This window comes from Arachis stenosperma, chromosome 10 (assembly GCF_014773155.1).
Source record: "Arachis stenosperma cultivar V10309 chromosome 10, arast.V10309.gnm1.PFL2, whole genome shotgun sequence".
In the NCBI taxonomy this organism is placed as follows: domain Eukaryota; kingdom Viridiplantae; phylum Streptophyta; class Magnoliopsida; order Fabales; family Fabaceae; genus Arachis; species Arachis stenosperma.
Genome location: NC_080386.1, coordinates 16,590,955 through 16,618,501, shown reverse-complemented (window position 1 = coordinate 16,618,501; position 27,547 = coordinate 16,590,955). Strand labels below are relative to the sequence as shown.

At 27.8% G+C, this 27,547-nt stretch overlaps 1 protein-coding gene and 1 long non-coding RNA gene across 2 annotated transcripts; both read right to left on the bottom strand.

Annotated features, from left to right (window-relative positions):
- Window positions 1-4,011: 4,011 nt before the first annotated feature.
- LOC130954869 (uncharacterized) lies at window positions 4,012-5,255 on the bottom strand. The gene is made up of 3 exons (XM_057881652.1): window positions 5,238-5,255; window positions 4,592-4,788; window positions 4,012-4,484 (listed from the first exon to the last, which is right to left on the bottom strand). The coding sequence occupies exons 2-3, from the start codon at window positions 4,785-4,787 to the stop codon at window positions 4,117-4,119; spliced, it is 564 nt and encodes a 187-aa protein (XP_057737635.1). The 5' UTR covers window position 4,788; window positions 5,238-5,255; the 3' UTR covers window positions 4,012-4,116.
- Window positions 5,256-7,296: 2,041 nt separating this feature from the next.
- Window positions 7,297-9,267, bottom strand: LOC130956226 (uncharacterized). Its single transcript, XR_009077040.1, has 3 exons — window positions 8,953-9,267; window positions 8,690-8,846; window positions 7,297-7,793 (listed from the first exon to the last, which is right to left on the bottom strand). It is a non-coding gene; the product is annotated as an uncharacterized LOC130956226 (long non-coding RNA).
- Between the last annotated feature and the right edge of the window lie 18,280 nt (window positions 9,268-27,547).

The window sequence follows — 27,547 nt, the reverse complement described above, 5'->3', positions numbered from 1 at the left end:
AAATATTTGTGCCTCTACCAAGTGAATTTTTTAGAGGAATGCTTTTATTAATTAATTACTAAAGAAATAAAAAATAACGACAATAAAAAAACATAAATACAATTTAGGAATATTTATTTTTTTACTAATCTTAATGATTAATTTGTTAGCTGATAATTAACAATAAGCAAAGTTAAATATGGTGCCAAGAAAAAACAAATTTTTAAGAATGTGAGTTTTATTACTATAAAGAAATATGAACGTGTGAGTGTGACTTTTCAGAGTACATTAGATACTGTAGCAATTCACATGCCACAACACTTTAAAATTTTGACATCTCTTTATCTATACATGTAAAAAAAATTTAATATCTACACAGTAGCATTCGCTCTTTTTTTTTCTTTTGAATTCTCCTAATCCGGATCAAAAGGGTCATGTTCTTTTTTTCTATGCAATTCAATATCTTCAATAAGCTACTAAAATTATAGCAATTTATTATAGTCATAGCTATCAGAACCAAATCGATAATCAAACTGATTAGATTATTGTATTACTGGATCATTAGTTTAATCCATAAGTCACTAGTTGAATCGATTGATCTGGTCCTTTGTAAATAAAAAATAAAATATAGTCAAAAATTTAAAATACATATTTTCATTAATATTTTAAAAATATTTAACTATTCTAAAATAATATGGAATAGAAACAATAAGTATTTTATTAATTTTACTTTATCATAAATATTTTTATTTTGTTTCTATATTACAATAACTATTATTTTTGAATTTCAATAATTTATTAATTAGTTTATAACTATTATATTATTATATACTATAAGTATTTATTAAAAAATAATATTAAAAATATTATATAATTATAAAAAAATAAATAAATTTATAATTATTGTTAAATAAAAATATAATTAATTTAAAAATAAGTGAGTTTATAACTAAAATTAAAATAAATTAAATAGAAGTAAATTATTTACTGAAGAAGTGAAGATATGTATATGTATTTTAATTTGAACATTTATTAATAACCAGCAGGACAGTTTGATGATTGTGACTACCATTTCTCTCCTTTAGGAGGGGGTTTGAACCCATCTCTTTCATTTTGAAAAAATTTTGAAATTTAAACGGTTCGATCGGATTGGTCTTTATCGAATTCGATCGATTTTCACTCGTATGCATCTAATCATCGGATTAAATCGGTATAAAGTCTGATTTTTTGACTCGGTCCGATTTTAATAACTATAATTATTAAAAAAAAGTCACAATAAAACTTTTGACATTTCACCAAAAATTAAGACTTGTCATCCCTGTTTCTTTTCGACTCTGGCTTCATGGTGTAGTGTGAATTCACTTGGAAGAGCACAATAGTAATATAAGAGTTCTTGAAGAATCTTATATAAAAAAGATTTGAATGGAATCGGAATTGACTTCAAAATTTGAATACCGAAAATAATTGATATCTTAAAACCGATTTTTATTTTATCTTTTTGGGGTTAAAACAGTTTTTTAATGGTTGTTATCTTATCTGATGAATGTAGATTAATTGGATTTAGTTTATTTCTTTAAAAGGAGACTTTTTTTCTTTTTTCCGAAAAAGAAAAGTTGTTACTGCTTAATTTCGTAGAGAACTACTTCTAGATTTTAAAAGTTAAAAATTATTATTTTAACAGAAGAAATTACTTATAAAAATACATTAATTATGCTAACTATATAAAAAAAATTAACTACTTATATAAAATATATGTTAAAAATATATAAAATAATATATATAAATATATAATAATTGATTCTTAATCTAAATATATATACTACTATATTATAAAATAAATTGATAAATGGTTGTTAATTTATGATTAATAACGATATTTTGTTTTCAAAGTATATCTTTTAATTTTTAATAATAATATTCAATGTTAATTTGAATTTAGCTAAAGAATTTTTTAATTAAAGTCATTATTAAAAGATTTAAAATAAAGAATTTTCCTAAAAGATAGTTTTAGGATACTTATTGAAGTATTAAACATAGAAAGATAATATAAAAATTGAAAATATCTAAAGTTTCTAATATATAATGTGTTCTATTTATTAAAAAAAAATTAATAATCTTAAATAATCTTAGCAGATACTTAATAAAATCTTTAAATAAAAATATTTATATTTTTATATAGTAATTTCATTTGAATCCATCTATTTTATATTTTTCTATCATTTTTTTTACTAAAAAATTTGAGAAAAAATACAAAAATTATGGATTTTGAGGTATGTAAAAAACGTGAAATTCTGGATCACATAATGTCAGAACTCAGAATGTGATTGGGGTAGTAATTTTTGTAATTGTTAGTTATTAACTAGTCATCAATAATGATTTGATGGTGTAAGATTTGTGTGAAATTTCATCCAATAACTCATCTTTCTCTCCTGGTTACATGCTGATCAAAATTCAATAAAATTATTAGAGGAATTGTAGTGCAACATACCTTAACTAAGAAGAAGCAATAACAATCTTTACCTCAGAACTATTGTGCCATGGATATGAGGAACAAGAAATACTATTGGTGTTGGGTGCTTCTCGATTTTTATTTTGCAAATATTAGAGTCATTATTTTTAATAAAAAAATTTAAAATTTAATTAGTGTTAATTTAAATATAAAAATATTTATTTTTAAATATCTTTTGTTATTTTATTATTTTCTTTCTTTTGTTCGGCCTGTACTTCTCCCATATAAATTCCAACGCAAAAGAAAATTTTTTTTAGAGAAATACATGGATCAAGTTCCGCTGATACAAAATATGACTTAAATCCAGACAAAATCCATTGGGTAAGGCCGCAGTACATTTGAATTAGGGATTTGAGTTCTATTTAAAATTTGTTGGATAATGAATTGTTGTATATATAAGACATGGATTAAACTTTTAATATATGTTTTAACGATGAATGAACTAACCACTTGACCAATAAAAAAAATATAAATTTACATTTGAATATAAATAAACTTTTGTCTCATTTTTTTAAGAAAAAAATTATCTAAAAAAATAACTTTTTTAAAAAATTCATTCAAACAATTTAGGTTAGAAAAAGAAGTGTGTGATTTTACACGCACGTTGTGTGAGTAATTTTTGTTGAATTTAAACCAACTTAATTAAATTTGGGTATCAACAAAATAAAAATATATAACAAAACTGTCAAAATATTACCCTTATTCATCTTGTCTAAATTCTGGTATCACTCTAAAATATAAATGATATTTTAAAAAATAATCTAAGTATTAACTCTAAAAAAATTAGGGCTATCAAACGGGCTAGTCCAGCCCATTTAGGTCCGGTCCGTTAAATTTGCGGGTTAAATGGGCTGGCTCGTTTTAAGTCCGCTTTATTCACGGGCCAAAATTTTTTAATTCGGGCCGTTTATGGTCAGCTCGATAGGTTAAACGGGCCAGTCCATTTATTATTTGATTTTATTTTTTAAAAAATATTTTAACAAAAAATACCACTTTTAGGTCAAAAACCTTTGAAAATAATTTTGTTTTAGTTGATGGGTCGAATATTCATGTCAGATCAGAAAAAATATCGCTTTTTTTTTAAAAAAACATAAAAAAATAAATGAGCGACCCGTTTAGCTCGCGGGCTAGCCCATTTAACCCGTTATTTTTTTCGGGTTAATCAGGTTCAGCCCGTTTAGCCCGAAATTTAGACGATTCAATTTTAGAGATAAAATTCCCCATTTAAATGAATAAACTGGCTGACCCGATGGATTTAGCCCATTTTGACGGGTTTGAAAAAAATTATATCATCTTTTACCGAATACAAATTTCTCACTCCCGTTTTATGGCATATAAAAGAATTTGTCAAAAAAAAACTTTAAACACAAACTAAAAGCAAGAGAAAACACATGAAAAACAAATTGACTAATATCTTACAAGAATGGTTAAAAAAATCTTTAAACACTAAATTTAAAGCAAGAGAAAACACAGGAAAAACAAATTGAAGAATATCTAACAAGATTTCATCATGATATCACGGATAGAAGTTCTTATCTACACTAAAAGTAAGAGAAATATAAATCTTGACGGACATACAGTCACTGTTTAAATTAGAAGAAAAATCTCTTCTTCTAAGATGATAGAAACTAACCAAATTTATTTGTGTTTTGTTCCTTCTGTTGGGTATTCTTATTCTTAAGATGAATCCTTGTTCTAAGATGAAAGCCTCCATGATTTACAGCATCAATAAACTCTTCCAAGCCAAATTGATTATCTGAGTTTTTCTCTGAATTTTGCTCCTTTCTGTTTCCACCTTTTACTCTTACAATGCTTTCAAACGGCTTCTTTGGGTTCATTGTCAAGAATTTTATTATTTGAAATTTCTCCTTCTCCTTCTTCCTCTTCATTTTCTTTTCTTTTTTCTTATCAACCCTCTTAACGACGATTATGCGTTTTGCATTCTTCTTCTCTATGTAATTCAATGTCTTCCATAAATTATTAAAGTCGTAGCAATCTGTTACACATGTTAAGTTTAAATTTATAATAAAAAAGTAAAAAGATACTCACAATGATTTCAAGATTATAATTGAATTTAAATTTAAGAAAAAATGAAACACTAACCTTTTGAGAGAGATTGAATTGAATTAGGATCTTGATTAGTTGCAGAACCAAGAATATTGGGAGAACTTTGGTTTCTTATGGTGATATCAGAATTTAACAGAGCGTTTGACATTTCAGCAAAACTATCAAAGCATGAAGGTTTTTCATGGCTATAAGTGTGGGCTTCGTCACTCTTTCTTTTCGATTCTGGTTTCATTCTGCAATGTGAATTCACGTAAAGACATGAGAATTTTGAAGGATTCTTATATTTGTATATTTTCAAGGAGATATAAATTAAACTTATGAATTTAATTTTGATGCACTAAAACAGTTTTTAGGTATCTAATTACATAGTGTCAGGGCAGCAAAAAATTGACCAGACTGCATAAATTACCTTACATTAACAGTATATCAAAATTAAACTTTTGAATGTTACTTGTATATTTTAGTAGCTTTAAAATGTGGATATATTGACCACTCAATGTCTAGAATCCTAATCTCAATTTGAAGCACAAAAATGCTGAATTCACGACCAAATTAAAACTATTAACAGTAAAATAAGGAAAACCAATGATGCAAGGAACGTGGGAATCTGCAATTAGAGAAAGTGATTGGAATGTCTCAGGCACAGCCATCATTGAAGAAGAATAAGGAAATGGAAACATACCTTAAACAAGAGAAGAGCGATGTGGTAACTGCTATACGTCAATATACACACGTAACACACCGCCTCACAAAATATAACACTACTCTGCTACTGTTATGTGTGCTTTTTGGGTTTCTGTTTTGTTCTTTTCTTTCTCTTATTGGGCTTGTAGCCCATTCATGTAGCTGAAATAAATCTCTCAATCGATATTATTTTGCGAATTAAATGAGCTAATTGTTGCCCTGCTAAATTTCTTTTAATAAATTAGACCTTATTTTTAAGGGACCAGTTTGTGCTGCAATAACTATTTTATTGTTATTAGGGTTTATATGTTGTTAAATCTGACATAGTTTGAATTTTGAAATATGATAGAAGTTAAAATTTTAAAATAAAATATAACAAATTTTGAAAAAACAAACTTAAATTTACAAATTACAATAGAATTCTGCAATAATAAATAACTAAAAGTACTAGGGAAAGAAAAGCAGCTTACGAAGTAACTTATGATTCATTACTCATTTTTGGGTTTAAAGAGTTTTATTTAATTTATTGTGATGACAAATATTTAGTTTGGTTAATTAAGTTTGGTTAAATTAATTTTATTTGTGTATTAAGTATTTTGGCATATAATAAAGGCTGAAGATGATGATTTGGTTATATTGAAAGAGCTTTATCTCATCAAGAGCAAGAATTAATAGAAATCTAGAAGAGATTGCAGTTAATATTAGAAATAAAAATTGTGTCAATAACGATTATTGATTGGGACAACAACGACTAATAAGATCAGGAGCTGCTGTTTTGTTATAAAAAGATGATCAAAAATCAAGAAAAAAAAAAAGAAGAAAATAAAGAATACAAAACCAGCAGGTTTGAGAGTTGTGATTCTTTATTTAATTTCAAATTGATATATTTGAGTTTTAGATTATAGAGTATTTCTATTTGAAAAGAAAAATACATGTTTTAGTATAAAAAATTGAGTAAAAACCAATGAAAGAAAAAACATTACATAAGAAAAAAAAAAGTCAAATAATTTCTGTTTACATTCGAGGCTTTATTATTGATTTGATTTTGTTTGGTTTTGACTATTCTGATTTGTCTTGGTTTGTGAAACTCATAATTATAGTTTGAATTGGTGTTTGTAATCTTGTTGATCGTTATAATGAAATTGCACTATAATTATAGTAAAAGCTAGACATAGATCTCACTACACTTCGAAATTGAACTAAGATATATGTTGGTTTCTCTTTCTTTCATTCTTTATTTTTAAACTTCTGTAGTCGCAAAAGACAAATAAAACTTTTTTCTGTTTGATAAACTTTCTAAAAATAAAAGAGTGTCTTAATTCAAAAATTACCTTCCATTAGACGTAGTAGAGCAAAAATCCTTACCCTAAACCTAGAGTGCATGCCAATTTAGTAATTATGACTTGAATTCTTAAATGAATGTGATTTATAACAATCAAGGTTCTGAGAATCAAATTAGTCATCAAACCGTTTTAATTATTAGTTTATTGGTTTATTAGTTTAACCAGTTTAACCGTAATTCAACTAAAAAAAAATCATTTTGTAATTATATCTTTGAAGTTTCAAATAACAGAAGCAACAATCCTTCAAGAAATGAACACTTTTCTCTTCAAACTCTCTACAATTTCAGTAAAATAAAGTAATGAACTACTTTTCATGTATTTGAATTGGTGTTTGTAATCTTGTTGATCGTTATAATAAAATTGCACCATAATTGTAGTAAAAACTAGACATAGATCTCACTACACTTTAAAATTGAACTAAGATATATATTGGTGTCACTTTCTTTCATTCTTTATTTTTAAACTTCTGTAGTAGCAAAAGACAAATAAAACTTTTTTCTGTTTGATAAAAAACTTTCTAAAACTAAAAGAGTGTCTTAATTCAAAAATAACCTTCCTTTAGACGTAGTAGAGCAAAAATATTTACCCTAAACCTAGAGTCCATGCCAATTTAGTAATTATGACTCGAATTCTTAAATGAAGGTGATTTATAACAATCAAGGTTCTGAGAACCGAATTGGTCACCAAACCGTTTTAATTATTGGTTCATTAACTTACTAGTTTAACCGGTTCAACCGTAATTCAACCGAAAAAATCATTTTGTAATTATATCTCTGAAGTTTCAAATAACAGAAGCAGCAATCCTTCAAGAAATGAACACTTCTCTCTTCAAACTCTCTACAATTTCAGTAAAATAAAGTAATAAACTACTTTTCATGTATTTGCGTACAGGTTTAGTCCAAAGCTTTAAAAAATATGTTTTTAACTAGCTTCTTAGTACAATCAGTTTTTAACATGTAAAATTAGAAATACATGCCGGGCCATGTTTCCGGATATCTTTTGCAACTGCGCCAAAAAATCGGTCTGGGGTCAATTCTTTTTTTGTGCTGTCCAATTCCTCTCGATTTGAAGAAAAAAAGTCTTTGCAAGCCTCCTCGGGGTTCAGTTCTATTCCCTCCCCTTCTTTCTTCTCTATGGGGGCTTTAGCTTTCTCGCCCGTCGCCCTGAAATATAGTGAAATCACCTTTCCTATCCTTTCCCAAAGAAGACTGCTGCCATTCCATTCAGGTAATGCAATTGTGAATGTCCGATCAATAGTTGTAAAATCCTTAACCTTATATTAATTAAGACTAAGATTAAGTAGCCCAGCTAGGCAGCTAGTATACAAAATATACTGAGTTTCAAGTCCAAATCTAATTGACTAACAACTATTGCATTATACATGTTTGCAAAGTACTCCAAAAGTGTATGAAATATTGAAATGCACCATTCAATGCAACAAAAACCTATGCAGGATGCAATGTACAACAAAAGTATACTTCAGGACTTGTATATGGGAAAATAAGATAGTAAATCAAAAATAAAATTTTTTCACCATATCACTATATTTAAAAACTCATACATCCACCTTAAACTAAGACAAATAAATTAATTTCAGAATTAAGCCAGTCATAATGCAGCATAATTTGTGAAGCTTAATGACACACAAAAGTCAGTCTTAAGACCTAAATAAAAGGGTGCTTATAGAACATAATTCATATTTTCTAGCACTAGTATAGCTTGATTCCTAATAATTCAAAGTCTAGATTTATTAATGCTATTGTGCTAGAATAAAAGCTCTAATTTCCGCAACCCAGGCAGACGCAGTATATTTCCAGCATTCAAGGACAGCAAGGTTGGGAACGTTTTGAACAAATTGTTGGAGTTCAATTAATTATTAAGACAGTCACAATCTATGCCCAATTAAATCACAAAACAGTAAAACACAAACCAGCACATCATCAGCATCACATCACTACCCAAAAAGATTACAAAACACAAAACAACAGCAGAACAGAGGAGCTAATCAATAATCATTAATCATTCAATAAAAACATAAACATTCAATAATCGTTCAATGATTTCTGAAAAGAGCATAAAAAAGAAACAAGAACAAGTGAGCACTGACTGCGGCGGACGAAGACTCAAAGAGACAACCCTGACTGCGGCGGACGGTGGCAAACACGGCTGCTCCTTGCGACGGTAGTGGAGGCTAGGGTTTTTCTCTTGGTTGAACTTCTGATCTCTGAACTCGAAGGAAGGAGATTGGAATGGAGAAGGGTTTTCTTCAATAAAATCACAAAACATTCAATAATCAATTAATCATCCTGTGATTTGATTTCTGAACAAAGCATTAAAAAAACGAAGAACAAGTGAGCAGTGAGCACTGACCTTCGGTCTGAGACGGCGAGAACCGCGGCGCGTAGAGTCAGCAGAAGAAGACGACGGCAAGAAGACGAAGACAACGGACGCTCGAGGAAGAAGCTGCGCGACTGCGACTGGTGAATCTGAGAGCGGACAGCGGTTGGAGACTTGGAGAACGCCGAAGAACGAAGAGAGAAGCCTCGGATAAAGACGGACGACGGCAGTGGCTCACTCCGTTCAGCGGCAGTGGAGGCTACCTAGGGTTTTCACTTTTTCTTTCTTTGAGTTCAGTTTTCTGATTACTTGATTAGTGAAGAACATAGGAAGGAACGAAAGAGGGGTAGTGGGAGGCACAGCACTTTAGCCCGCGTTCTTTTTTTTCTATTTAACTGAAACGGCGTCGTTCCATCCAAACCGGCCGATTTCCAATCCAATCCAACCGGCTGATTTAGTGATTTGTATCCAGTTTTAAAATGAACGGTTTTGACTTTCGAGAATTATTTGTATTTTCACGGTCGGACCGGTCCAACCGGCCTGTTCAGTTAAATTTTCAAAACCATGATAACAATTGAACATCTTCTAATTACGCTTAAAGAAATCAAAATTTCATGAAACATTAGAAGAGTAAATTAAATAAGATAAAATTATATTAAGATTTAAATCATAAAATTGTTAAATTTAGTAAAAATTTTGTAAAATTAATCTATTCATTTAAAATCACTATTAAAAAATTTTAAGAATTAAATTAAAATTATAACTATTATATCTCTATTTTTTTTTATCATTGGCGTTTATTTCACAACCAAAGCAAGAGGTTAAGATTGATTTATAAGTACTTATATAAATCCATATTTAACTTTGAGAAGATACCCTAATCAGTATATTTTGCCACATTTCTCATTAAGATTTTCAGCTTTTTGGCACAAGAACTTATCAACTCCCAAAAATTTCAGCCTATGAGACTTATTATCATCTATATTGTAATTTTTTTTATTAGGTGATCTTTGTAATTAGAAATACTAATTTATTTTTATAATATTTAAATAAATAAAAAATTAATTATATATGTTTTTTTAAACATAAAAACAGATAAAAAAATTTAAATTTTTATTTCTAATTTAAAAAAATAATTAAAAGAATAAATTAGAATTTTTAATATTTTTTAATTTATTTCTTTTTTTAACTATTTTAAAAGCAAGAGATATATTAATTTGGAGAATAAAATGACAAATAAATCTTTTGAGAATTTATTTTTTAGATAAATTAGTTTTTAAAAAAATACTAATAAATTTTTTTTTAAATAGTAGATATAAACACTATTTTTTATGGTGATTTTGAGTTGGCCCTTATGAAAGGCTCTTTGATAATGTATCAATTAGTGGGAAAGAAATAATAATGTCGGCTTTAAAGTTACAAAAAGAGATTCAACAAATTTTCACTTTCTAATTGATGAGCACTTTACTTTTTTTATCTCTCTTATTGGAGTATTATATAATGTTATCTTTATAGTAGAGCATTAGGAGTCTCTCATTTCTTTTATTTGTTCCATACATAGACACCTATATATTTCTTTCTTTTCATGAATGAAATTATTTGACTTTAGAAAAAAACACACTACCTTCTAATTAGTTTATATAATTAGAGTAAAAGATCTTAATTTAAACTAACTTGTTAGAGAATTTTATTAGTATTTTTTGTTTAAAAACTAATTTATTCGAGATGTAAATTTCTAAGGACTTTACTCTAATTTGAATGAACATTATGATTTCAAGACACTAATATTTGAATTAGGAAAAAAAATCTGTTGTTATAAGACAATACATAATATTATAAAGCCTTGTTCTAAGACGAAAGCTTCCGTCTCTTGAAGTATCTAAAAACTCTTCCAAGCCAAATTCATTATCTGAAATTTGCTCTTTTTTCGTTCTATTTATTACTTTTACATTTTTTTCAAAAGGCTTAGCTTCACAAACATGAATTTTATTGAAATTTTCTTCTTCTTTTCCTTTTTTTTTTATTTTCTGAATTCTCCCAACTCGGATCAAACGTTTCACGTTCTTTTTCTCTGTGCGATTCAATGTCTTCAATAAGCTACTAAAATCATAGCAATCTGTTACAGGAAAAAAATAAAATAAAATAAAATAAATCTTAATTTTCAAAGAAAAATTAACTAGTTTAAAATTAAGTGATTTCATTTCTGAACGCATTCATGTGAAGCTAAAATTTATTATTTATGCGTTCATGTCCATAGTGGTTAGTTAGTGTTGGAAAATTATATGAGAAATATAGTTATCCGTTCCAAATCTTTTTCATCAAAATCTTTCGATATTCTCTTTCATATCTTAATTTTTATATTTTTTTCATGTAATATATGTGGTTGGTTTTATAAAATTTTTATTTTTTCTTATTTGAATGAGTTTTTTTTATTCCTTGATGTCCTCTATTTTTGTTTTATATAAAAAAATTATTTTTTATTTGACTTTATAAAATTTGTAATTGTAATTATTATATAATAAAAAAAGTATTATACAAAAATGATAAAAAATAATAAAAAAATATTAGACATAAAGAACAGTAGATGATAAAAAAAATTAATATGAACAAAGAAAAAATAAAAATTGTAAAAAATAATAATATACATGAAAAATTAGAAGTGAAATAATATAAAAATTATTTATGATATAAATAAAATAAATACAATAAAAGATAAAAATATGAAAGAGAGTACTATAAATCTTATAATGTTAAACAAACAAAAATATTCTATAATTTTTTTAGTAATATCAGTATTCTGTAATTTAATATTATTTTAAACTATAAATTTTTATTATTTGTAATTCTATTATTATTTATAATTAGTTTTTTATTTATTTTATACTTCTTGATAGGCTCATAATTCATATTATGTAAAATTTTGATAACAAACGTCTTATATAATAATAATTACAATTACAAATTTTACAAACTCAAATAAAAAATAATTTTTTTATATAAAATAAAAATAGAGTACATCAAAGAATAGAAAAAAATTCACATAGATAAAAAAGAATAAAAATTTCATAAAACTAACCACATATATCATATGAAAAAAATATAAAAATTAAAATATGAAATAGAGTACTAAAAATAATAAAAAAAACCAAATGATTGAAACAAATTTAGAAGATTTTAATAAAAAAAATTTTGAACAAAAAAAATTTTTCATCTAATTTCCCAATAATAACCGGCCACCATAGATATAAACGCAGAAGCAACAAATTTTAGTTTGTGCGTTCAGAGGTGGAATCACTTCTCTTTTTTTCAAGACATTTGCGAAACGCACATATAGGCATTTTCTAAGCAGCCAGATTGTAAAGAAACCGCCATAAGATATCGCAGTTTCTTCATCCATATCATTCCTTCCACTAGCGAATTATGTGTTTACGCTTTTCAACGTAAAACATGCTCGAGTGTAAAAGTTTACGTATAATTATAGAAGTTGCATTTAAGTTTAAATTTTTAAAAAGTTGTAATCTGATAATATTTTTTCTAAAAAGTTTTAAACACGTAAATTGTCCTAAAATTATTTTTTGATACATTTTACGACACAATAAAATTAAATTCTAAAACACTGAAATACTAACCTTTTGAGAGAGATTGAATTGCCTAAATTGCCTTAGGATCTTAAAGAGTTGCGGAACTAAGAATATTGGAAGAACTCTCATTCTTTACGATGACATCAAAATTTAACAGAGCCTTTGACATTTCATCAAAATTATCAAAGCATGAAAATTTGTCATCTCTGTTTCTTTTCGATTCTGGCTTTATGGTATAGTGTGAATTCACTTGGAAGAGAGCAACAGTAATACGAGAGTTCTTGAAGAATCTTATATATAGTTTGAGAAGAGATTTGAATGGAATCGAAATTGACTTTAAATTTAAATATCGAAAATAATTGATATCTTAATTAAAACAGATTTTTATTTTATCTTTTGGGGTTAAAACAACTTTTTAATTATCTTATGTGATAAATCATAAATGTATATTATTTGAATTTAGTTTACTTTGTTAAAAGGAAACATTGTTTTTCCGAAAAAGAAAAGTTGTTGTTACTGATTTTTTTTGGTGACTTTGTTGTTACTGATTTAATTCATAGAGAATTAGATTTTAAAAAGTTAAAAGTTATTATTTTAACAGAAGAAATTACTTATAAAATACATTAATATATAATAATTTAATAAGAGATTATTCAAAATTTAAGGAGTTTAATAAAGATGAAGCATTAAAGTCTCAATAAAAGAGTTGGAGAAGAGATATAAAAAAAATGACAAAAAAAACAAAAGATAATTGGTATAAAGAGACACAATTCTAAGGGCACAACGGAAACATAATAACATAGATAAGAATTTTCTTACTACACCTCAAGATACTGTTCTTAGTACTAAATTTTTAAAGAACTTATCTTCGAAAACGGAAAAAAATTACTATACAGATTCACCTTAGCTTGGATCCTTCAATCTTCTTTGTATAACAAACTTTATCAACAATCTCACAATAGAAACGTGCATAAAGTTACTGAAAATTTTATTCATTAAAATTGGTGTAAATTGTTTCACCAAAAATGTTTAAATAGACTCTTAACAAATGAACTAAAAGATAAAATAAGATAACTTAATTTAAATTTTCTAAAGATAAGATAACTAATTTAAATTAGAATTGATCTTATTGGATTAAATCATATTTGATTTAAATTTAAAATTTCTAAAAATACTACTAATCAAATTATTTAACAAATCTTAACAACAAAACAAACTAAAATAAAGACCTAAAAATTCAAAAATTAATAATAAATTATGTCTTTTATTAAATTTGAAAAGTATTACTGAACCTTATCCTTTTTTCCTTGGTTAGAACTTGATGTAACTCCTTATGTATAACTGTTGTCAAGTTTTTAAAACTCTCATTGAGTTTCTTTGCAGATGCTCTAGTAATAGAGCTCTTTGAAAATGTGAAATTTTCATTTTCCCCTCTTGTCTTAAAATATTTTCATTATCTTTACGAATATGTATCATGATTGATTCTTAATTTGAATATACTACTATATTATAAAGTAAATAGGTAAATAATTGTTAATTTATGATTGATAACGATATTTTGTTTTCAAAGTATATCTTTTAATTTTTAATAATAATATTCAATGTGAATTTGAATTTAGCTAAAGAATTTTTTAATTAAAGTCCTTATTAAAAGATTTAAAATAAAAAATTTTGCTAAAAAATAGTTTTAGAATAATTATTGAAGTATTAAACACAGAAAGAGAATATAAAAATTGAAAATATCCAAACTTTTTAATATATTATGTGTTTTATTTATTAAAAAAATTTAAAATCTTAAGTAATCTTAGTATATACTTAATAAAATCTTGAAATAAAAATATTTATATTTTTTCATATAGTAATTCTATTTAAATCCACTTTTTTCATATTTTTTTTATAAATTTTTTTATCAAAAAGATTGAAAGAAAAAGAAAAAAATACAAAAATTATAACTTTTTGAGATATGCAAAAAATATGAAATTCTAAATCACAGAATATCAGAATTTAAAATGTAGCTGAAATCTCTAACAGTTACATGCATCAAAATGATTAAAAGAAAAGAAAATCATGATCAAAAGAATAATGTGCCAATTAAAAGAAGGAATTGTAGTGCAACATACCTTAATAAAAGAAGCAATCGTAAATTTTACCTCAGAACTATTGTGTCATGGATATGAGGAACAAGAAACACTATTGGTGTTAGGTGCTTCTCGATTTTTATTTTGACAAATATTAGGGTCACTATTTTTAATAAAAAAAATAATTAGTGTTAATTTAAATATAAAAAAATTCAAATATTTTTTGTTATTTTATTATTTTCTTTCTTTTGTTCGACTTATAGCCCTCCTATATAAATCCTAACGCAAAAGAAAATTTTTTCTAGAGCAATACATGGATCAAGTTCGGCCAACCCAAAAATATGCCTTGAATCCAGACAAAATCTATTGGGTAAGACCGCAGTATATTTGAATTAGGAATTTGAGTTATATTTAAAAGTTTATCATTGGTTAATAAATTATTGTATGTATAAAATATAATTATTTAAACTTTCAGTGTGTGCTTAAGCAAACGAATAAGTTAATTATTTGACCAATAAAAAAAGTTTACATTTAAGTATAAATAAAATTTTATCTCTTAATTATTTTAAGGAAAAAATCATATAGAAAAATATTTTTTTTTAAAAAAAACTCATTCAAACAAACTCTACATAACATTGATATTTTTACAAAAATACTATATGCATATAAAAAATCAATCATAATATATTTGTGCATAAAAATATATTATTTAACTTATTTTAATGTTTGTTTTATATTTTAATATATATTTTATATAGATGGTTGATTTAGTAAATAATTTTTTGTGCACACATAATATAAGAATATTTTTAATAAATAATTGAGAAAATTCCACTCCCCTTCCCTGCGATATGCTAAAATGACGCTTCCTTCCCCTCTATTTATAAAATGTACATTTCCCTCTCTTATCACTTTTAAAAAACTCCTCTTTAATCTATTTTAAATTCTTTTGTTAACTAATGTTAACTTTATCTATTTTTCAAAAAAAAATATTTTTTACAAAAATACCCTTTAACAAATATTTTATTTTTTTATTATTAAATTTTGCTTATCAAAATACCATTTAATAAATTATTTTTTATTTATTAAATTGTATTTTTACCAAAATATTTTTAAAAAATTTAATAATTAAATTATTTTTTTCTAAGATACCCTTCAATAATTTTTTAATTATTAAATTATAATTTTATCAAAATTTTGTTTAATAATTTTTTATATTTTACTGTTAATTATTTATATCAATGTATATTATTTTAAAATTAAATAAAAAAATCTTACCACTGTTAATATGTATAACAATTAGTATATATTGATATTGAAAAATAATCTTACTAAGATTTTTTTAATATTAAAATAATATATATTAATATTAAAAAATTAATAGTAAAATATAAAAAATTATTAACAAAAATTTTGGTAAAATCATAATTTAATAATTAAAAAATTATTAAAGGGCATCTTAGAAAAAATAATTTAATTATTAATTTTTTTTAAAAATATTTTGGTAAAAATACAATTTAATCAATAAAAAAATAATTTATTAAATGGTATTTTGGTAAGCAAAATTAATGACAAAAAAATAAAATTTTTACTAAAGGGCATTTTTATAAAAAAATAATTTATTTTTTCTTGAAAAATGGATAAAGTTAAAATTAGTTAACACAAAAAAATTAAAATGGATTAAAGAAGAGGTTTTTTAAAAGTTATAAGGGAGGGGAATGTACTTTTTATAAATAGAGGGGAGGGGAGTGTCATTTTAACATCTCGCAAGGGATGAGAGTAAAATTTTCTCTAAATAATTTAATTTACGCTTTTGTGTCCTTTTACATATCTCGTTTATAGTGTAAATAAGTTGATTATGAACGTATCTTGTTTACACTGTAAACGTAATAAGACACGTATTTTAAAAAATAAAATAGGTGCACCTGTGGCACGTGAGAGACAAAGAACTCCGCGTATCTCGTCTACAATATAAATGAGATACATGCATACTCAATTTGTCTTCTCTGTAAACGAGATATAGAGAATATTAATTTGTCTACACTGTAAATAAGATTTGATACCATAAATTTAAAGTAGCTATAAAAAGATATGCAAGTATTAGTTTTTTTCTCACAAATATATCTCTCTTTCTTCTCCTTTCTTTTAATAAGTATAGTAAAAATGTCTAGTGATAAATATATTTTTGTGAGTGTATATCTTAATTGTCACATGAGAAACAATGATAATGAGATTGTATTTGAGTGTGATACTTCTATCCTTTTACGCACTCGTTGTTTAAATTTTCTATTTGAGTTAAAAAGCCTAATATTACGAGCATGGGTGCTAATGGGACAAAGGAGGTTGGAAGAGTTGGATATAGGTTGTTAACACTAATGGAAAATACAATATTTCAGTTTCGTATTTTTGTCTCGATGGCGATAACCATGTGAACCTGGTGTTGATGTCTACGGAAAAATCATGACCCAACAAGTAATGGAGCTTTCTACAGAGGTTGGTGACATAGGTGGTAGTGGTTCTGAACATTCAAATTTTGTCCAAGATAACCTACCTCTTACACCACTGCCTCTGCACTGTATTAGTCTATTAGAACACATGGACGTGGACAATGGGAAGTCGGATGAAGAATATATCACCGACAACAATGAAAATGATTCTACTGAGCATGAGGAGGAGTTTGTACCTAAGACACCGATAAGCGTAGTGGAACAGTTTGGTATCTTCTGCCTACCCTACAACTAGTTTCTGAATTGTCAGTTGTAGCTAGGCACTATCACACGTTGAATCTTGATGCGATGCATGAGGATACTCCAATTTTCAATATAGGGAAGATGATTACAACACATACGGCGGTGTGAAATTTCACATTGGTCATAGATTCCAGAGCAGGAAATCTGTCATGCTAAGTTTGAAGAATTAAAACATTTGGAGAAGTGCTAAGTATAAGATTGTGGAGTTTGGTCGAGCAAAGTACTATGTGCATTGTAGAAATTATGCAGAAAAATGTCTTTAAAATATCTATGTTGTACTCCGATAGAATCTCAGATATTAATAAGCCACTATTTGATGTCCAAAGTAAGCATATTCGTGTTTATCATGATTATTTTTGGGAAGAACATATAATAATCTCATTTTAAATCAATAAGGAGGTGCATAAATTTGGAGCCTTGGAGGGCCACGTGGTGTCTAATCCCACCACGTCTCAGAACCATCGACAGTTGGACTACAACCTCATTTGTAATGTCATCATATCTCTTATACAATCCAACTCATCTGATACTATGCTTGTCTTACAAGGTGTATTTAAGGAGAGATGTCACTTCAAACTCTCATACAGAAAAGTCTGAATAGCGAAGCAAAAGGCAATTGTCTAGATCTATGGTGATTAGAAGGAGTCATATAATAAGGTTCCAAGGTTGTTACAAGTATTCCAAAGTTGTTGTCCAGGCATGATAAGTGATTTCAGTGCGGTCCCGTACTATATATAATGGACACTTGGTGGTCTGTGATTGTAGCCAACTTGACAAGGTTTTTTGTAATGTTTTGAAAATCGATTCGAACCAGTCGAACCGTAAATCGTTAACAAATATAGTTTGAACAGAAGACAAAACTGACAGATTTAGAAATCGGAGTTGGACCACCGAACCGGTCGATCGAATCGAACTGTAATCCGGCCAGTTTTTGAAATTGGCTAGCAAAACGCTGCGTTTTGCATGCTAAAGAAAGGGGCAAAAGGGAACGAACCCTAATCTCAGTGTCTCACCCACAGATCCACTCACCCCTCTCCTCTCGAGCCTCCACAGTCCACTCTCACCTCTCGCTCTCAGTTCTCACGTCTCCGGTATTCACCTCGAGCTTCCAACGCAACTTTCATCCAGCCCCGCCGTCGCAACGTCTGTGGAGCCACCACCACTGTTTGCGCAGCCACGCTCCATCGCCAAGTCAGCTCTCGAAAATCGCAGCCACCGACAGCACCACTTTCCATCGTGCAATTAGGGACCGCCGGTGCCAGCTCTATTCAACATTGTCACCCCTTCAGCCACCTCTTGCCAGCCACTATCCCTGTTCTTGTCCCTGCCAGCTCTGCATTTTTTCAGACTTCCAGCTTTTAACCCTAGGTATGAATTTTGTTTTTTGTAATAATAATTGGTGAAGGATGACTAATTGAATAATTTTTTATAATTATTGTTAGTTAAGTTTTGTTTAAGCCCGTTCGAAGGTTACTTTGAAGTTTTGTGAAGTGTGACATGTGAACTGCGATTTTTTTATTTTTCTCCCCTAAATTCGGTTTTTTTATACTCTGTTCAGAAAGTATTGAATGATTATGGAATGTTTTATATTTTGTTGAATGATTATTTGATTTTTTATTAGCATTGGATGCCTTGCTGTATTTATGTACTATTTTTATACTGTGTTTGTGATTTTTTTTGGGTAATTCAACAGGTTAAAAATAAATTTGTTGTTTAATAATTTTTTCTTCCATTGTAGATATCGGTAATTCAATAGGAAGCAGATATAAAAAGCAGAGCTTTCAAGTCTATGCGAGTTGTTATCCATGTCCTGGTAAATTGATTGCAAGTTAATGTATTTTCTTTAGTTTTAATGTTGGATTTTGGAACTAACCCTAATTTCTTGCTTCTCAGGATTCAAAAATAAAAAATCAAAGAAATAGAAAAAAAGCAGGTATTATCAATTAAATTCAATTCTAAGTATTATTGGTTGGACAATTATGAGAACATTATTACTGTTTGTGAGCTAAAAACTTTAGATTTAATTGATTTTTATCTGGTAATTATGGGTTGGACAATTATGGTGTTTAGGGTTTTTAAGTTGTTCTATTTGGAATATGAAGGATGAGCTTAAGAGAAGCTTACAATTGCTAGAATCTATGATGTTAAGGACCCCGACACTGCGTTCGTGTTCAAGTTTTACACCCATTTCGAAGGGGGCGAATCCACTGATTTTGGTTTGATTTATGATACTGTTGAAAATGCTAAGTATGAGCCTAACTAGACTTATTAGGGTAAGATAACTCCATTTTTTGTTCTTCTGATGTGGTTGTTGTTCATGAGCGTATTTGTTATAGAATGAGAAACACTTTCATTCAATTAGAATTTATGTCTTTCGGTCTTTGTAAATTATAAGACTGGTAAGTTAGTGCTTACTAATATTAATCGTTAATGATAATATGTATATTTTATTAGGTGATATTGATCTTGATTTATATCAAAGTGGTGGTAATAGTAGTCTTTATGCTGTATCTTTTGATTTTTTACACAAGTAAAAAATTGATTTATGATGATTGATGATTTTATGTTGGCATTTCATATTTGGAGTTTATATTTTTTTTAAGATCTTAATGTTTTAGTTGATGACATTTCATGCATTCTTTAAATTTAGCAGATATTTTAAAGTTTATATTACTATAATTATGTTTTAAAGTGTTTGTTTATAATTTATTTATTTTTTTATTATAAAATAATTTTTTCAGTTAGACAATAGTTGAACCGGTTGGACCAGTAAATCAGTAACTAGAGTGATTCGATGACCAGTTCAATTTTCAGAACCTTGATTTTTTAGGTTTTTCCTCTCTTGTTGAGACTTTCAAGCACTGTAAGCCTTTTGTATCACTGGATGACATACACCTGCATGGCAAGTATGGTGGTGTGTTGTTAATTGTCATAACACAAGACGGTAACAGTAATGTACTCCCTATTGCTTTTATTATTGTAGAGTCTGAGATGACTGAGTCGTGATAGTTCTTTCTTACCAATCTATTAAAAAATAATTTAAATTTAATTTGAATTCTATGATTACTTGGAAGAGTAGATCATAGTAATTGAGTTTGAAAACTCTCACAATTCTTATGATTTTAGATCTAAATTTGATAAGGTTAATTTTATGGTGCCTGTGAAATTTTGTCTAAACTTTACCTAACTTATTTTTTATAGTAAGTTTTGATTTTTTTAAATTATTTATTCTTATATCTTTTAAATTAAATAATAACTTTTAACCTTTTTTAATAAATAGACACCAATCTTTAGGCACCATAGTATTTACCATTTGATAAATAACATTAAATCAACCATCTCTAAATCTTAAAAATGATGTGATTTTAAATCAGAGAACGTGTTTCACATCTTTTTATGAACAATTAATAAAAAAATTTACAATTAATTAAGTCAAAAAAAATTAAATTAACAAAAAATTAAAATTTAATTACTTCTGATTTACCAAAAATCTATCTTATATGAATGAGGTGAAAAGTGAGAATCATTGATTCTCTAACCTTTAACATTTTAATCAAATTACTTTTGCCTCCATGTAATTGTTTTTCATTTAATTATTTTTATCTAATTGCTTTTAATTTTGTTTAAATTCAGTCATTTTTTTGTGACTAAATTCAGTCATTTATTAACTTTCATTTAATTGCTTCCATTTAATTATTGTCAATTAATTGCTTTTATTTATTTTTTTAAAGATAAATATTATTTTATTAATATAAAATAAAAGTATTTCTATAAGAACGTACAAAAGAATTGGGTAATTCCATTTATCACCAACTATGACTGAAAGATTAAAAGTTTAAAAAAGATTTAAGTAAGAGTAAAGAAAATTAGCAGCATTCATCAAGTATGACTTACGAGTTCATACACTAAACTGTTGGCTTCTTTTACTATGTCTGATGTCGAGTTTATTACTTTCTAAAAAATACACTAATTTCTTACTTTTCAAGTGCTCCAGAGTCGCATTTCCAACACTGATTACTGTCATTTAATTGCTTTCATTCATTACTTCAATTTAATACTTTTATTTTATTGCTTTTATTTACTTATGTTCATTTATTTTTTTTGCATTTAATTTCTTGCTTTTAATTTACGTTCTCAATTAATTGTGATTGCTTTTCAATTAAGCCATTATCGTTTCAAGTAGTTTATTGCTTTTACTCAATTCACTGTCATTGCTTTTAATTCCATTTTGCAATTGAACAATTATAAACCAAATTTTAAATTGTCTAATTAGATTAATCAATTAATTATTATTGTTTAATTTATTAATTTTTATAAAAACGATCATCTATTGACTGTGATATTATTTAATATGATTTAGTGCATTTACTGAGTTGTGCATTTGCTTAATGCTGCATCACTATCATTTGAAATGGTGGTGACAAAAAAATATTTGTTGATCACGCTTTAACCTTTTTCTTCAATTCATGAATTTAAAATATTGACTTGAAAAAATTCTGGTGGTCAACAACACTTTAATGTTAGGATTATACTATGGTGTTGAAAAGTATTCTTTTCAGGAATAATACTAGATAGATAAAAAAAAAACAGACAAAATTTATCTTATTTAATATTAATTAATTATTGTAATAATTAATAAATATTAAATAAGACAAATTATAATTATTTTTGATTGATTTTCTTTAATTATTAAAATATATTAATAACATAAAAAGAAAGACTTGTTAAAATATGCACAAACAAAAACTAGATAGAAGCAGGAAGTTTTCACACTAAAATGAGAGATAATTGCATAGTAAAATTGGTGAATTGTGAATGATTAATGTTAATTTTGATAATAATTTGGCTGATCTTTTTTTATTGTATTTGGACTTCTTTTTAACAATTTATACCAAATTGATAATATGATCAATTCTTTTATTTTTCAGATAATAATAATAATAATAATATAGCTTAAATAAAGAAAAAGAGAGTTATGGTACGAAAGAAGTATAGTTATTAGAACCGAATCGATAATCAACCCAGTCATATGACTGGGTTACTGATTTAATTGGTGGGTCATTGATTCACCCGATTAATTTGGTCATAATTAAAAAAAAATATAAAATTATATAAATAAAATTAAAATAATGTCTTAAAACTTAAAATGCAAGTCTTTACAAACATTAATAATCTAATATCAATTTTTAAACATAACTAATAATCTAAAAAAAAGGATAATAAACTAGTCTCTAGTACAAAATACGTTCTCAATTTGAATCAACAAGAGCAAGTGAAAGATAAATCAAGTCCAATGGGTGAGCTCAAAGTCAGCATCAACATCTTCATAGGACAAATTTGGAGCTTGATCAACATTTTCTGCATTTTGATTTGCATCCATATCTTCCATAGCATTGTTACTCGGTCCATCATTATCTTGGTCATCTTCTAAATTTAATTTGTCTACATTTGTGTATTTTTCACAAATCAATATCAAGAATAATTCGTAATAGCAATTGACAATTAAAATATTTAAGCAATTGGCAAATTTACTAAGATCATCTAAAGTTAGTTGAATGGACATATTTGCCAAATCGTTTGGTAGAGCATCAACTTCTTCAGGAATTAAAAACGATGATGAATCTTCCAATATCCAATTCAAATGGTCATTAAATGCATCAAGACAAATTGGATCATAACTTTTCTTTCTCATTTGATTCCTAGGTTATCAAGTTATGTAATTACTAAACTAAAGATTAAATTTTAATGAACAATACTTTTTAAAATTAGATAAATAATTATAGAAGATACTTTTGTTGTAGCCTTAAGTTATAATGAACGAAAATAAGATCATTAAGCTCTTGATGTTCTAACCGATTTCTCTTCTTTATGTAAATGTGTTAAAAAATACTTTAATTTCGCTCACAATCTAAAAAATTACAAATTTTTGGTCGAAACCGGCGAATCGAGCCAGATTTGATAACAATGAAAGGAAAAAAAAAATTTTTAATGATCATGGCAAACTCTTATCCTTACCACCTGTAGCATATTAAGTAAAAATTCAATAATTAAATAATTTTGATTACCAATAAATTTATCTAAACTATTAAATTAAAAAAAAATTCAATACTACTCACACTAACATTGGACTCTACAATACTTAAAATTTTTTTTATCGTTTTTAATAATATAAATAAAACATTTTATTCTCTAAATAACATAAAAAAATTTAATACAACTAAAATAAATTCTTCGTAATTATCTATTATTAAGACAAAAAATATAATTTTAAACCTGAAAAATATAATACTTAATTTATTATTAACATAAAAAATATAATGATAAAAATAAAAAATATCATATTTTATTTATTATTTATACTTTATCACAATAATTTTATTATTATTTATTATCAAAATAATTTAATAGTAAACATAAAAAATTAAATATTTTATTTATTATTTATACAATAACGTAACGGATTTATTATTTATTATTAATATAAAAAATATATAATATAGTATTTATCACAGTATCATTTTTTTAAGAGATTTTGGTGTTTTAATAATTAAAATCTACCACTCCACCAAAAAGTCTATGTCCAACAAAACACATTCAATCTAAATTCATAATCATCATTAAGGCTTAACACTATTTAATTATCACAAAAATTAGTTAACTATTCTCTACAATCTCTGCAAATTATCACTTTATCTGATCATTTCCTGTTTTCATCCAGTTTTTGTCTGTGCATATGCCAGCAATACAAACACGTCTCTCTATATATCAACGACATATTTCAGCACTAGCGAAAAAAAAAAATCTTTGCCTTAATCTTAACCATTTGATTAAATTTTCTTATTTAATTTTTTTTTAAAATATTAATTTTTTGTATGTTTTTTTTTTGTCTTTATTAATATTACTTTTGAACTATCAACTTCATAATTGCTATACTTTTTTCTATACACAAATACAGAGGTTACTGATCTCTTCACAAAAGATTAGTACATTTCATATTTAAAAGATTATTATATTTATTTAAAATAAGAGTAAAACATTATAAATGATCAGATTTATTTTTAAAATATTATATATTTTTTAATTAAATTTTAATTTTTTTAATAAAATTCATCTTTTAAAAATCTTAAGTTAGTCATTTTAATTTTGTTGTTAATTTTTTTATTTGCTGTGTCAAAATTTATTGACATTAAATAACGTCACAATGATTACATCACATTCTTAACAATATTATTAATCTTAAACTAAATCAAATTAATATTAAATTAAAAGAAATCTTAAGACATTGTTAATTTCTTAAATTAGATAATTATTTGTCAAAAAAACTTTAAATATTTATAAAATATAAAATATATATTAAACATCGGATAATAGGCAACTATATAATTTAAAAATTATATATAGACATTTAGTTTTATTTCTTAAAAAAATTATATACACAAACTCTAGCTCACTCATATTGCTAGATTTTTATATTTTTTTTTTTGGTGACTTAAAAGAAAATAAACAAAACCTAAGAATGAGAAAAAAAAAACAAGAAATTGCTTAAGAAAGGCAGTCCTGCTGAATACTACTCTTAAATTCTTTCCAAGGCAACGAAAGCTCCACTTGGGGAGAAAGGGTCCTCATTGCTGTCTTTGCCATGATGTCTGCTACTGTATTTGCATCTCTCAAGATCAACCGAAGATCAGCACGCCATTTTTCAAGACATGATATCTCGAATTTTTAACACCAAAGGATCAATAAACCTAGAGCAATCTTGTAAATTATTGACAATAGTAAAAGCCTCCACACAATCTGTCTCACATATAATGTCTCTTTGTCCCGAGTCCCATGCTAAAAGAAAGCCTCTCCAAATAGCAAACAACTCTTCTTGCAAAATGCTACGACTCTCAATTGTTCCCAGACAGCCTCGTTGCCACCTTCCCTTCCAATCTCTACTAACACAAGCAAAACCAACTCAAGCACCACTGCCAGGATAGCTAGCATCACAATCAATCTTAAAGGTACCCACTGAGGGGGGAATCCAAGAGCCACTAATGGTTGAGGGGATAGACAGTCGTTGCAACTCAAAAATATTTCGGAGCTCCTTTTCCAAGGACAAAGCCATACCAATCACCTTGTCTGTGGTCCAATGGTCGTGAGGATGAAAGATCTCGTTATTCCTCGAACGCCAAATCCACCAGAGACCAGAAAAGAATCTAAAGGGGCGCTGTTTGCTATTATGTAAGAACCAACTCATCAAATCCACTAGTTGATCGGAGATCCCTAAAGCTTGTCAAACAAGTTGGGCTTTTGGACAATCCCGAATACAATGTAATACTGATTCCTGACCTGAGAAACATCGTGGACAGTTATCCGTGTGCGAAATGCCCCTCCTAAAATGAAATGCAGCAGTAGGAAGAGCCTCCCGAAGACATAGCCAGGCCAAAAATTTGTGCTTTTTCGGAATATGTTGACGCCAAAGCCAAAGCCAATTACCCCTATCCTCCCAACTAAACATCTTCTTACTGAGCCACAAATAACCACTATGAGCATTATAAACCTTTGAAACCGCACCAGTCCAACACCAACCGACCTCTGAACCAGCTTGAACATCTGGGTTGTAAGAGTTAATGTTGCTCTGCAGAGACTGATTCAGAGGAGAATAGATATTCTCAAGGTTCCACTATCCAGATGACCAAAGGTCCAAGATCCTGAGATCCGAATCAGAAATGTGAACATAATCCATCTCCTGACACAGTCGCTCCTCTCTTCTCCATTTAGAAAACCAAAAGTTCTGTTCCAAATCCCCAATGCACCAAATAAAACCTTCCTTCAGGATATCCCAAACTCGACATATACTCTTTTAAACATAAGATCCCCTTTCTCGAGACCGACTAAGACAATCATCCTTAGAAGAATGGTATTTCGCCGTCAACAGTTGAACCCATAGCTTATCGGGATGGTGAAAAAGTTGCCAAACTAGTTTTCCAAGAAAAGCAATATTGGCACAAAAAGGATCTCTAATTCCCAGACCTCCAAACTTCTTAGGGGTGACCAACACTTTTCAGTTAACTAGATTCAGGCCTCTACCATCAGCTTGACCCTTCCATAGAAAGTTTCGCATCATGGATTCTATCTTATTAGTTACCCCTTTAGGGAAGAGAGATACTTGCATACGATAAGTAGGAATCGCAGTCACTACCGAGTTGAGCAAACAGAGTCTACCTGCCTTATTAAGCAATCTCCCTTTCCAGCTGGCTAGCCTTCCCCGAATCTTGTCCAGAACATCATTGAAAGTTGCGTGTGTCACCCGAGAGTGATTAAGGTTCACCCCTAAATACTTGCCCAAGTTTTGGACAAATCTGATGGAGGAGACTCCAGTGAAAATCTCTTTTCTTGTTGCTGAAACATTCCTAGAGCATAGCGCTTTAGATTTCTCCACATTAACCTTCATCCCAGAGGCTCTGCAGAAATTTTTCAAAGCTACCATTACAGTTTGAACTTGCTGTTTTTCAGCTTTACAGAAAAGAAGCAAATCATCGACAAACATCAAATGAGAAATTCTTGGACCCCCTCTAGAAACCGCAACCGGCTTCCACAAGCCCTTATCAACTTGCTGATTAATAGAACAAGACAATCTCTCTATACACAACACAAACAGATACGGTGATATAGGATCTCCTTGCCTAAAACCCCTGCTCGGAGTGAAGCTATTTAATCTATCCCCATTCCAGAGGATAGACAGTGAGGAAGCAGTGACACAACGCATAATCAGATTGACTGTCGGAGGAGGAAAGGCAAAACTCACCAGGGTTTGTTTCAGGAATCCCCAATCCACTCTATCGTACGCTTTCTCCAGATCAATCTTAAAGGTCAAGGTGCCTTTCTTTGACTTTGTCTTCTTCATGAAATGGAGAACCTCTTGTGCTACAATGATGTTGTCTGGGGTTCCTCTCCCCGGGATAAACCCTCCTTGAAGGGGCCCAATAATCTCTTTGAGATGGGGACGAAGTCTATTGACCAGGACCTTCGTTATAACTTTGTAAACCACATTACAGAGACTAATTGGTCGGAAATCCTTCATGGAAACCGGGTTTTCTACCTTCAGAATAAGAACCACAAGAGTTTCCATCATCCATGGATCCATATCCAAACCAGAGAACGCATGACGAACCATAGTCCAAACACCAAAACCAACAATCTCCCAGTATTCTTTAAAGAATAAAGCTTGAAACCC